The 13,003-nt window shown below is 31.0% G+C and overlaps 1 protein-coding gene across 18 annotated transcripts in view; it reads left to right on the top strand.

Annotated features, from left to right (window-relative positions):
• Window positions 1-13,003, top strand: part of LOC143247124 (segment polarity protein dishevelled homolog DVL-3-like) — a 90,373-nt gene that overhangs the window by 72,495 nt on the left and 4,875 nt on the right. For 9 of the 18 annotated variants that reach the window (XM_076494671.1, XM_076494667.1, XM_076494672.1 and 6 more), the window contains exons 13-15: window positions 4,802-4,969; window positions 5,818-6,036; window positions 9,962-10,180. In XM_076494671.1, coding sequence (XP_076350786.1) covers window positions 4,802-4,969; window positions 5,818-6,036; window positions 9,962-10,180 — 606 coding nt within the window. Of the gene's footprint in view, window positions 1-4,801; window positions 4,970-5,817; window positions 6,037-9,961; window positions 10,234-13,003 lie in introns of all 18 variants that reach the window. The other 9 variants (XM_076494664.1, XM_076494658.1, XM_076494659.1 and 6 more) reach the window with 1 other exon arrangement.

The raw sequence follows: 13,003 nt of genomic DNA, 5'->3' as shown, positions 1-13,003 counted from the left end.
GGAAGTTGTCCTGGCTAGGCTGCGCATTGGTCACAGTTTTCTAACTCATTGCTTTATTTTATCTGGAACTGATGTTCCAATTTATGGCTTTTGTGACACTTAAGTCACAGTAGTCCACATTTTACTGTTTTTTCATCCTTATGACTCTGAACAACACCGTTTTAAATGTGTTTTTTCCATAGGTTTACCCTTGATGCTGGACAGTGTAGTGTCATTGGTGATGATGACACTGTCCATCTTACTTATGTTTTTAACTTTTTAAGGGCCATTGGTCTTTTCAATTCCATTTAAGGTTTTTATCCAAATTTTAACCATTGATTTGTTTTGACTTTTATGTTCTTTTATACATTATAATAATTTTACTCCTACTTGTTACCTGTTGTTTGGCTTAGATAACCTTGTTGCTTTGCACCAAAAAATGTCCTCCAACCACTAATTTCTTAAGTTTGATCTGGTGGACTGTAAAATACTCCCACTAAGAGCTTTATCCCTCGATATTCACTAACATAAAACCAAATGGATTCAGTCTCCTTACTATTATCATTAATATTTTTAACTTTAACAAGATCTAACTCATACTTTACATACAGAGTGACTTTTATCTCTCTCTTTACTACTCTGTTCCTATTAAATGACCTATAACCATGTATTTTAAAGACATTTGTTATCAAAATCACCTACATTTAACCATGTTTCAATTATTCCTTTCATATCAAAATCTATTCCTACCAATACCCTAAAGTAATCTATTGTATTTCTTATACTTATAACTTAATCTTTTTGATCTGATTACAGTGAGAGAAATTTTGAAACTAAAGATGAAAATATAAATAATGAAAATAATAAATTAAAATTTTGCCTTTCTGTTGGTTATAAATAATACAGTATAAAACTTCAAAAAGAAGTGTGGTCAGTTTGTAAAAGAGAGGGCATGACAGGTGAGTGTAGTAAGCTGATATGATTTTCTAATTTACAACTTCATAAACAAATAAAATTCAAGGATATAAAACTCAGACTTTGATTTAGTAGTATGTATATTATAATCAGTAATTTAAACTTCATTAAACTTAAGAGAAGGGGTAGTAAATAAACTAGAGAAGAGGGAAGACCTAGATAACATGTCACAATTTTCATGCTAGAGGGAATTAAGAATTTTTTAAAAGTATTTCCTTACAAAATTAAGGACTTAAAGCTTTCGTTCAGTTAACATGGATTTACTAATTGTTTTTGTGCTAAAAATATGTAATAAAGTTCTTTAATTAAATTTTGAAGGTAACTTTGTAAAATGTTATGCCACATGTACTTTAACTTTCTCAGTCTGGGTGTGAGAAATTTTTTTGTTATAGTTAAAAAAAAACTATTATTCATCCGCAAAATCTCAAATATTATGTAATCTAAAAGTTCCTAAATATATTTCAAATGCTTGTTTTTCAGTAAAACGTTATATTTTGTTATTTTCTTTAAAAATTTATCTGTCATTTTGATCCATCATCATAACCACTGTATAAATTTAGGGAATAAATATAAATTATGCTTTTTCTTTATAAAATGACTACAAGTGATAACACAAAAACACAAATGTTTAGTATAAATAGCTTAAATCTCATAGCATTATACATTTATGTATGTTATTTTTATTATAATGACATTCCTGAAATTATAATGATGTGACACACATATTACCATATCCATTAATGTAAAACTTGCCTTTATTTTTTATAAAGTGATCTGTCTTGGCTTTTTATTTCAGTGGGAGTAGTATTTTGTAGAGTACAGTCACATTTCAGTTATTATACATGATATATGTATATAGATTATTACTATTAACAAACAAGTTGTGAAACTTATTTTTCTTTAAAACAGTAAATGGAGAAGTAACACAAACAATTACCTGTTCATGTTACCTCCTTTGTATGTGTTTACTGCTTCTCATAGTTTTAAGAAATTTCACTTGTGAAGGATGTAAAAGATTTTTAGATTATATATATATATTTGAATAACCATAAATTACAATATTATATACCATAAAATTTCATTACAATTTATCAATTTTAGTAATTAAGTTGTAGTTTGGTCTGAAAAATATAAAATTTGGAGCAGATTGAAGATGCAATCTATTTCTTCGAAATAGCATCTTGAAAGAATTAGATGACATCCTAACACATGAAAATGGCTGGGAAAACTACATGGGAGACTGGTTGAGCTGTTGAATGATTATTCACACATTACATTTACACAAATAAGTGTATATAAGGGACCATTTCCAAAATTCAAAAGAGAAGAGTGGTGCTACTGTGTTTGATTCAGTACATGAACAGTATCTTTGCAGGTAGAAAAGACACAAGGTTCTTTTTTTAAATATGCTAACTTATTAATATCAGTAATTTGATTTCCTAATTTCTACAAAACTACAGAAATTGTATTTTGTCATTACAAACAACTGATTTGAACTGGTGGTACATTTAACATACTACATGCCACACAAAAATTGATGTTTAAGTGTTGTTGTTTATTATATTTACCTTTGAATTAAGAAATTGGATAACATAGAAGTTGAACTATTTACAGTCTGATATCAAAGTTATTGACATACATTCATAAAATTGTAATTCAATAAAATTGTGAATTGTGAATGCAAGTTAACAAACATGATGACATGGTCTTAGCCCCATGACTCATAGTGATAGGATTACTTTTGTATTCAAGATGTAACTTAAGAGATTATAAAGATGTCTCAAAAACTAAAAAGTACTGGAAGCAATCTTATAAATCTTCATATTAGTTTGTGTGGCCCAAAGTTTATTAGTTTTTTTAAAAGAATCACAGTAAAAGTAGAATATGGCAAGTCAGGTAAGAAATTATACTAAACATCAAAAAAATATGAAGCAAACTTTTACAGTATTACATAAGTTTGTTTTTTAAGCCAAAAACAGACCTATTTGATTTTCAAATTAGATATATGTTTATTTAATGCACTGCTGTGCAGAGTGAATTCCATGAAGTGTAGTAACTTACCAGCTGTTTTGACTCATACATTCAATGTTTAAGGACAGTTACTTCCTTCAAATATGGTTAAATGTATAAATTATTTGCGTGTCATTGCTGTTTTGTATGCTGTACTTTTTACTGGCTTAGGTAGTTAAATTAAACCTATCATTTCATTGTACTTGTGATAAGTTTTCTTCAACATCTTCATTTTAAGCCATTATTACTAACAACAAATGCTGTTGTACTATTGTACCTCTGACAGTGGTTTGCAATAGTTCGTCATAAGCTCTTTACAGAAAAAATTAGGAATAAGTTATGTTTAACCCTTTCATTTCAAGCTCATGCAGTTTGTTGGAATTGAGTTATAAATTTCACTTGTACAACAGTACATGCATAACTCTAAGATTTCTTAATATATCCTCTCAAAAACTATTAAGATTTAAGAAAAACATCATATGTATCTTGTACATGTATAATGACAGTTTTATAATTTCATTTTTTTTACTAAAAATATATTTTTCTATTGTGTAGTTACTTGCATTTAAAATATAAACAAATCAAATGCAAAGCGATTTTTACTTTGAGTATAAATATACTTTTCTTCATTATGTAATTTTGTATTTCCTTTGCCTTATCTCTGGAACCTCCTAAAATATATATCAAAAGTTTTTTTTTAATTAATAATAAATTTTTATATTTTATTTTTCATTTTCTCTACCATGTCATTAACTCTAGTTATTATTATCAACATACAATGCAACAAAATAAGTAAAATTAGAAAATACAAAAAAATACATCTTTTAATTTTTTGTATCTTTAAATAGTTTTACCTTGTTAAAATTATAATTTCATCATTTTTCCTTTTCAGATGTAGTTAATTTTTAATGTTTTCTTTTCTTTTCTTGTGTTTTATAACTTGTTATTCAATGATGCCCTCAAAACATATTACAATTTCTTTGGGAGACATGCATAACACTTCAGCCAAATTTTTGTTCTATGCTCAATATCATAACCATTGATAATAAATGTGAAGTATGAAGTATATTTAAAAAAATGTTTAAGTCTTTTAATTATGCAGTGTAAAACATAACTAATAAAAAATGAACTAAAAAATAATAGTAAGACTTAACTACAGTTTAAACTGTATCTGTAACTATAACATATTTACGTAAGAAACAATCATAAGTGCTGTAGTCGATCAAGCAACCAACAAGCCAGTTTCATGTACTCTGTTATGAAGACCTGGTGCCAAAAATTTCAAAATAACCATTGTTAGTTTTTACTGTAAAATGAACTCTTTCTAACATACTTCATATTAGTAGTTTTATTAAAATACATTTATTATAAAGGGGTTTAATTACATTTTAATGTAGCTCAGTAAAATGCACATAATGGGGTTTAAAACTGGCATCATTACTGTGGAGTTAAAAGTGATCCCATTGCAAAATGGTTAAATGTTAATATTTCTGTTAAGATAATCAACAATTTATAGATGCCATATTCCATCTATAGTACCAAGTTGAGTATCTCAGTGTATACAGATATGTATGTCAAAGTTTGAGTGCATGTTATGGTTACCAATTTTCAAGTATCCAAAAGAAATTGAGCATATTTTTTCTTGTTAGGATAATACAGTTTTTCTTTAAAGGCTATACAAAAGTATGAAAAGTATTATAATTTCACGATCACAACCCCCAATTTTGGAATGCACCTGTAATAAATTACGTTACTATATTTAAGTTACTACCGTTTATTCTAAATAACTTCCTGTAATGATATATCTTATGAGTGATAATTTTACATTCCATTTCAGGAGCAGATGTGGTTCACTGGCTTTTAAATCATGTTCAGGGATTTCAAGATCGCAGAGAAGCTCGCAAATATGCCATCCAAATGCTGAAGGCTGGATTTATTCGCCATACAGTGAACAAAATTACTTTTTCAGAACAGTGTTACTATGTTTTTGGAGATCTTTGTAACAGTAAGTACAATAAATTATTGGCTTAAACAATAGGATATGTATAACCTATATTTATCAAAGACTAGTGACTAATAATTTTTTGCTGATTAGACATTTCCTAAAACTAAGATTTCATAAATTAAGTATCTGAAGAGCCATTCATAAAGTAAACTTCTTTCTTAGATATCATATGACTATATTTTGAATTTATCAAGGAAATCAAATTATGTTTATTTGTGATTTTCTGCATATATGTAATGCCATAATAGTATATTTAACTGTTGCTACTCTGACTTTCATTTCATCAAGTTTTTATGGGTAGGAACAGCCTGCAACCAGTGATTCATATTTGACACAAACATGGAACTGAAATAACATAGAAGGATAAGATAGTTTGGTAGAATTTTATGATTTAAAAAAATCTTGCAATTTTCCATTACTACTAGTTAAAAATTGGCATAAAACTTAAATGTTCACAAAAGAAAACAAGTTTAATTCATTTAAACTATCAAACATTAAAATCACATATAGTTTTAATTACACATTTTTCTGTACCCTTTTTGGTAAAGGTCAACATGTGTAGTAGTATGTACATTGTAAAAATTAGTTATATAGTTGTAATTAAATGTATTTCTATATCTGGTAAGTAATGCACCTGCAATATAAAAGCATATCAAATTTACAGAACAAAATTTCACAAGAATAGTTCCTTTATAAACTGGTTATACTTATTCAGTTTATGAAAGCAGTGCTCTTACAGGTATTCAAGTACAAAAGCTTATAACTAACAGGTTTGATTCAGATAGAAAATAGTTTACCTAACTAGGTTTGCAAGTCAAGAAATTAGTTAGCAGCTCTTATTCTTTCAGATATGACTGCTCTCAAAGTCACAGATGAGGAAGTGGGCAGTGAGACAAGCCAAGATACTCTTGGTCCTCTTCTTCCACCCACAACCCAGTCTCCTTGGGGAGTAAAGATGCCTTATTCTGGAAATTACAGCCCTCAAATTATGGGATTTGTACCAATGTCCCTCCATTATACCAATGAAGCAAGCTTTCTCCCTGAAGGGAGTGTTCATAGTGGTTCTGGTAAGAATAGAAAACTGTACTGTGTTTGGTACTTTGTATTCAATGAAATTGAACTTGAAAAAATCTTAAAACTACTAACTACTTTTATTTATGTTTGTTTTAATAGAATAAGGTGGAAGAGGTTATTTTATATACTTTTTAATGATAAAACAAGAACACGTAATGAAATAAAACAACTTTATATTTTAACACCAGGAAATATGTAGAATCTGTTTTTTAACAGAGTACCTTACTTCCATTTGCATATATAACTATTCTTGCTCACTGCTGCCTTCTATTTGCAAAAATGTTTTTGTATACTACAAGCTATTCATTCTGATGTTTGTAAGTGGTAAATTAAAAAAACAACAACAAAAAACAGGATTTATGTTTATATATAAATACATATGTGTGTGTGTGTTTCTGTGTACCACAAGCTATTCATTCTCAAGCACCCTTCAATTCATGTGGTTTGTCTGATTCTTGTATGCATGTTATTATGCAAAAAATCCAACAACAACAGTGGTGCCACCCACAGAAGTTGCTTGTGGCTCTGTCTGTGCTATTCTATCTAATTATTTTATATTTCCATAGCCATGCTGCAGAGATAGGGTGTTCCATTAGATTGCTTGTTGGTGTATCCTCACAATGGAATTTTTAATTAAAAAAATTTGCCTGTACTGGGCCATACTCACCCTTGAACTACATGGGTAAAGCAGAAGGGGATAGCTGCCCATCCCTGCCATGCCTTGTATTAAATAAATTGGTATGGTATGCTTTTAAAAATTGGATTTCATAGTCACACATTGCACTGAGAGACCTTATCACTTTGCAGTTCCAATTCACTTGGGTGGTAGACTGTGGAGGCATCCTCCTGAATGAGTTAATAAAATACAAATACAAGCAAAATAAAGAGATGATTATACAACTGTTCACTTGAGAGTAGGCTTTCGTCACAAATAAACATCCTAAAATCCACACCCACACGGATGTTGGTTACCAGTGGTTGACTTTTGAATTTAGAATTCTACCAATCAATATGAGTGCTCACACTTGTATTACAGATGTCTGTATTCCTCCCTCAGTTATACTCTTGTTTCTTCATTAGTGTTGTGGGTCATAGTGGAGTTACTTACAGATTACTTCTGCTATCCCTCAATGTTTATTATTTTAAGAATGTTTTTATGCTTGGAGTGGTTATGGTCTCTTTCATTTTTCAGGGAGATAGTTTGCATTATGCAGGCATCTTTTTTATTGAGGATTTAGGGTTCACAGGTCAATCTATCTATTTCTTATATTAACATGGCTCTAGGGAATTTTGATTTTTTCTGGTCTCATAAACTTGAAGTGAAGACAGGTGTGATCCTCTTTCCAACTGTCACATGAATGTTAGTTCATGGTAGCCTGGATTTTGTATTGTAATCATGGTTACCCATTGCACTATCTTAGGTGTGAATGTTCCTTTGAACTCTCCACTGCATCCCCTCCTCATTACTTCCAGTGAAGTAAGAATGTCCTTACCACTTTCCAGATCCAAGCTGCTGGGTAATAGACCATGGAGGTATCCTACTGAATGGGAGAGATACAATATAAAGACTCAATGAAGTGGAGAGTGGGGTGATGATGTTCTGCTGGTGTAGGTAATGAGATGTCTTCCAATATCTGCACAGGTTTGTCTGAGGGGATGTTGTAGCTTTGGAGGACACGAGGCATAATGATTGGGATTCCTCATCCTACTCCTGCATGGAAATTTGTTCCCAGCAGTTGAGTTTTTGATTTAAAGTTGATTTTGCTGATTGGAATCCCTCATCCTACCCTCACATTTTTTAGCAGGTGAGTTTTGTATCTAGAACTGAACCAATCAACATAAGTCCTCACACATGTGTTAGAGGGAAAGCCTGGTACCTCACTCATTTTCTCAGGTGCATTTCCATGATGTTATGGGTGCACTTGTTGGTTGCTCTGCTTCCTTTTGAGCTACCCCTTGATGCCCTTATGCAGAGGATTTTACTGCATTTAGATGTATGTTGACTCTGCTCACATGTGCCATATTCACAGATCAGTAGTAGGATTTCTTTTCTCTGATGGGCTGAACATCAAGTGAAGATGATATGATTCTCTTTCCTTTTCCTGCATGAATGTCATTTCCCAATGATTTAGACTTGGATGCAGTTAGTTTGCTGTGTCTGGTTTGATATGCTCTAGTCTCTCTGCACCCTGTGACACATCCTTTATTTTACCTCCATTATGTTCATCAGGGAGATTGAAATTATCTTTTAGTTAGGTTCATTGTCCAACCATTTTCCCTCTTATTGGATTGTGCACCTCACATTTTTTCAACCAAATCTGTCACACTTTTTCTATATTTGGACAAAGAGTGTACCTGATAAACGGTTATCAAGTATAATCCTCTTCTGAGAGGACTTCCTTTTGCAGCATGCTTCTGCTTTCTTTCTTCTGGTCCTTCCATTTATTCAGTGTGGGATTTTAGCCACATGTGTGAGTGTAAGTAAGGTACCTTATAAAAAGTTATTTTACTGCAATGAAAATATATTTCTGACAGATGCTTACTTCCACTCACCATTCCTCCTTACTGTCAACTGGTACTGACATTTCTGCCTAAATGCAAAGTGATAGTTAAGAAGAATAGCATAGAAAGAATTATATGAGTGACATTGGTATTTGGCATTACTATTGGTAGAGGTTTGTTACTTGATAGTGTGCATGTAAGAATCAGTTAAACCATTTGAATCGAGAGGTGCATGGGAGTGAAAGAATTGTGGCTTTCAAAAAATTTACAAATAGAAGGCAGCACTAAATGAATATAGCTATATATGTGAGCAGAAGTAACTACATGTTACAAATACATTTTCATAGTTGGAAAATTTTAACATTTGGCTTTATAGCTTATTCTAGAGCATGGGATAGATTAATCACAATAGAAGTTATAAGTGATAGAATATGATTGTATATCCACAGCACTTCAATCTGAGCTTCTTCAGTTAGAATATTATCTTATGGCAAGGTGGTTAAATATTGCTCTAATAATTTATTTTGTACAATTTGTTAAAGTTTTGTCATTAACCACTACTTTACTTTTATACTTTTCTAGAATTTTCAGAAATTAGTAAGATGAATGGTTAAGTATTCAGATATTGATTCTATTGTACCATAATTTTTCAGCTATAAACTACATGAGAATAGCTTGTACATGAAATTGTTTTTCAGAAGAATTCTTACAGATTTTATGCTGTTGATAACTTTTCAGTTAAATTAGATGAAAAGACTACACATGATAAACTGTATAACTATTACTGATTTTCTGACTCTCTAGCCGTATGAAAAGAGCCTGTAACAATTTAGCTAAATGTATGAAGGTGATTCTCATAAAAAGAAGTACTGGAGGCAAACTGGACAATTCTTGGTACAGAAAGAAAAAACATAATACATAATTTTATAGATCAAAATATAGGTTTTTTTATTAGTTGTAAGTGATATAGCAAAAACTATCACAGAGAACTATGGGTAGTTTGTGATAGAGGGGGTATGATAGCTATCAAAATAAATTTTTGCCTGAGTAATATCTATATTATAGTGAGTATTTTACATTAAATACTGTAGTTGTCTGAGAGGTGTTGCTTCACCCAACAAGCCTGTGATCACCATTTTCTCAATTTTTCATGGCTAAGAATGAGCTACTAGAGTTGTTTTTGTCAGATTCCCCCAAATCTGACTATGAAAAAGTGTGAGGGATATGTGTGAAATACTTTCATGTAAGCATACTTTTAGTACAAAAAAAGCTATGGTACAGCTGCAGTTTATACAGGAGTTTTTTGTTTTTTTTGTAATATTGACTTGTAGAATGTGTGTGAGTAATGCATGACATTTCTTTTAATTTGACATTATGATAACAGAAGCTTGAAGTACTAATTGCTTTTTTTTCGAGGTGGCAGCAGTAATAGTGGTGAAACTAAGAAAGAGAATGAAATAAAATCATCAAGTCCAATGGGTAGCGAAATGGAAGTACCAAGTGTGCAGAGTGACGGATACCATGGGGATTTAGGTGTTGAAAGAGGAGCTGGTAGCAGTGGAAGTGAACATAGTTTCAATACACAGAGTTCTCAAGATATTGCTCATTTTGAAGCTGTTCTTCCAGAACTGAGGGGTATTAGACCTCTGGTTAATCGTTATGAATGTTTTGTACAAAGAACTGTTTCTGTAAATAGTTTGAGTTTTATGTTGTTAATGTGGTTGACAGTTTTGGTTTTTCAATATATAACTTAAACCACAAGTCAGATATGTCAGCTACTTTTACTCTAATTTTTCGAACTTTTAAACTGGCACACTGTCACTAGTTTGTAGTGAAAAAAGTATTATTATATTTTAAACTAGGCACTAAAAAGTTAAAATTTTATAGGTATATGTTAGGCTGCTCAAAAAATGTCAGATTTAAAAATTTAACTGTAATAAGAAAAAAAAATCAAAAGCAACTTAGGAACCTAGTGAATCTTTATGCCATGACAATAAAACTATGAAGTTCTAGAACTCAAAAATTCCTCAAAGCCATTCTCTGCTGCTGCTCTGTTGTTGAATTTCTTGTCCTGTAAAAAGTTGTCCAAATGCTTAAAAAATTGGTATTCAGTGAGCAACAGGTCTGGGGAGTAAGGAGAATGAGGCAATGTTTCATGGCCCATTTCTGTAGCATCATTTGAGCAATGTGTGGCTGAGAATTATGATGAAGCAAGATTGGTCCACTTTGATTGACTAATGCTGGCATTTTTTAACACAACTTTCTATGAATTTCTTCCAGTTCTTGACAGTAAATCTCCACAGTGATATTCTGGCCCTGGTTGAGGAAGGTGTAATGGGGTAATGGCCACAGACCACCTTACAGTGGCCATAATCTTCTGTTGGTGCAACTTTGGTTTCAGTAAGTTGTTTGGAGCCTCATTACTGTTGAGCCATTGTGTACATTGCGTTCTGTTGTCATAAAGGTTCCACTTTTCATCACAAATGACAATTCAGTCAAGAAATAGGTCATTTCTGTTGTGCAATATCAACATGGAACACAATTCAAAATAGCAATTTGTCCGATTTTCACTGATTTCCTGTGGAACCCACTTTTCAAGCTATTTCGCTTTTCCAATTTGCTCAAGATGATCCACAATTGTGGAAATGCCAACACCCAATCCTTGTATCATTTCTTGAACAGTTTGGCGTGGATATCTTTCCAATAATGTTCTCAATTCATCGTTTTCAACAGCAAGAGGATGTTCTCTGCCTTTATTATCTTAAAGACTTACATATCTATTATGAAATTTTTGGAGCTAACACTGTACTGTACATTTGGAGGTAGTTCCTTTGCCAAATGCTTGGTTGATATTATGAATTATTTGAGATGTATTATGACCTAGTTTGAGTTAGTGCAAGAAAATGTGCAACTTTTTTTCCCATCTTTAATTGTAAGGGTCTGAAATATTGGAAATAGTTTTAGAAAAGAATAAAAGCACTAATGAACAGAAGAAACTTTTAGTTTTTCAGTGGTATATATGAAGTCAAGTCATAAAAAAGACAGGTTATATATCCCTATAAATGACTAAAATCCTAATATAAAAATCTGCAATTCTTTTTTGAACAGCCTAATATATTTTAAAAAGAGTGTTTTAAAAAATAGTTTACCACATCTGAAATAAAATCATTTTACCTTTCTAAAAGGCAAATGTTTATGATTACATGTTGATCCATAGATTTCCTGCAGTTTGTTTTAAATCATAATAAAAAAATAATAATGGTATATTTAAGATACTTCATTTTAGAAATGAAGATAACCATAATGAGGTATTTTTGTCTGTCAAAAAATAACTTATTTCTGATATGTCAAACACATTGAAAGTCTGTGCTAGCTTCAACTGAAATAATTAGTCATCTCAAACAAAATTACCTTAATTATACACATTCAAGCTTCCTAGTGACAGAGTGGTAGTAAGTGTAAAGGTCTGTAATACTAAAAATTGAGTTTTGATAATAGTTCTTTGTGCTTAAAGACAAATAAATGTTCAAATCATCAATAAGAATAAGCTACTAAAACAAAACTTGGTAACTTTGAAAACTATGATCATTTAAGTACATTATTGTTCAGCTGTGATCATATTCCTTCAGTAATTCAATGCAAATAATTACATTCACAGAAAACTCCTCTCGAGTGAAGTCATAAGTCCCTTTAGATCAATAAGTAATAAATTTCAAAACATAGCCAGGTTTACTATTTCATAAGGCACTCTGGTTTGATCTCCTACATGTGGGTTTAGATGGCGTATATTGCCTTAAGGTACATGGATCTTAAATTTGATGATACTTTCTTCAAAAAGATAAAAAAAACCTTAAACTTCTGAAACCCCTAAAATAGCTTCATTCTTTAATACACATAAGCTCTCTCAAACAAACCTGTTAAAAATAATAATGACCTCATAAATCACACAGATGATGTACACGCTCCATGTATTTCTAACATCATTAATCTTTCAGACATAACTCTCTTAGAAATAGAACTCAGTCTCTTTATTAAATTCTCAAATTATACCCAAAAAAAAAGTTCATATATCCAAACTTCTTTATATACTGAAAATTATCTTTCACTGAACTTGAAAGAAAAGTTCACAGACACCTTCATTAAATAGAGAACTACATTTAGAGAGCTAGTTATATTAAAGCAGTAGAAAGTGATGTAATATAGGTCTTAAAATCTGCCAAGATTCTTAACCAAAATGAAATAACTGCTCCAAACAATCTTAAATTGAACAACAATATCATAATAAACCCAGCAGACAAAGATGGAGCTGTTGTTATTCTTAACAAATATGATTATATTGCTAAAGCTAATCACCAACTAGAAGAAACTCTCACAAGACCCTACAACTAGGTTTGTTTATACTATAAATGATAAACTTAAAAGAACTTCTCCAAAGCAATAAAATAACAAAGAAACTTT

This window comes from Tachypleus tridentatus, chromosome 3, assembly GCF_004210375.1.
Source record: "Tachypleus tridentatus isolate NWPU-2018 chromosome 3, ASM421037v1, whole genome shotgun sequence".
In the NCBI taxonomy this organism is placed as follows: domain Eukaryota; kingdom Metazoa; phylum Arthropoda; class Merostomata; order Xiphosura; family Limulidae; genus Tachypleus; species Tachypleus tridentatus.
This window is presented reverse-complemented; position numbering and strand designations above follow the sequence as displayed.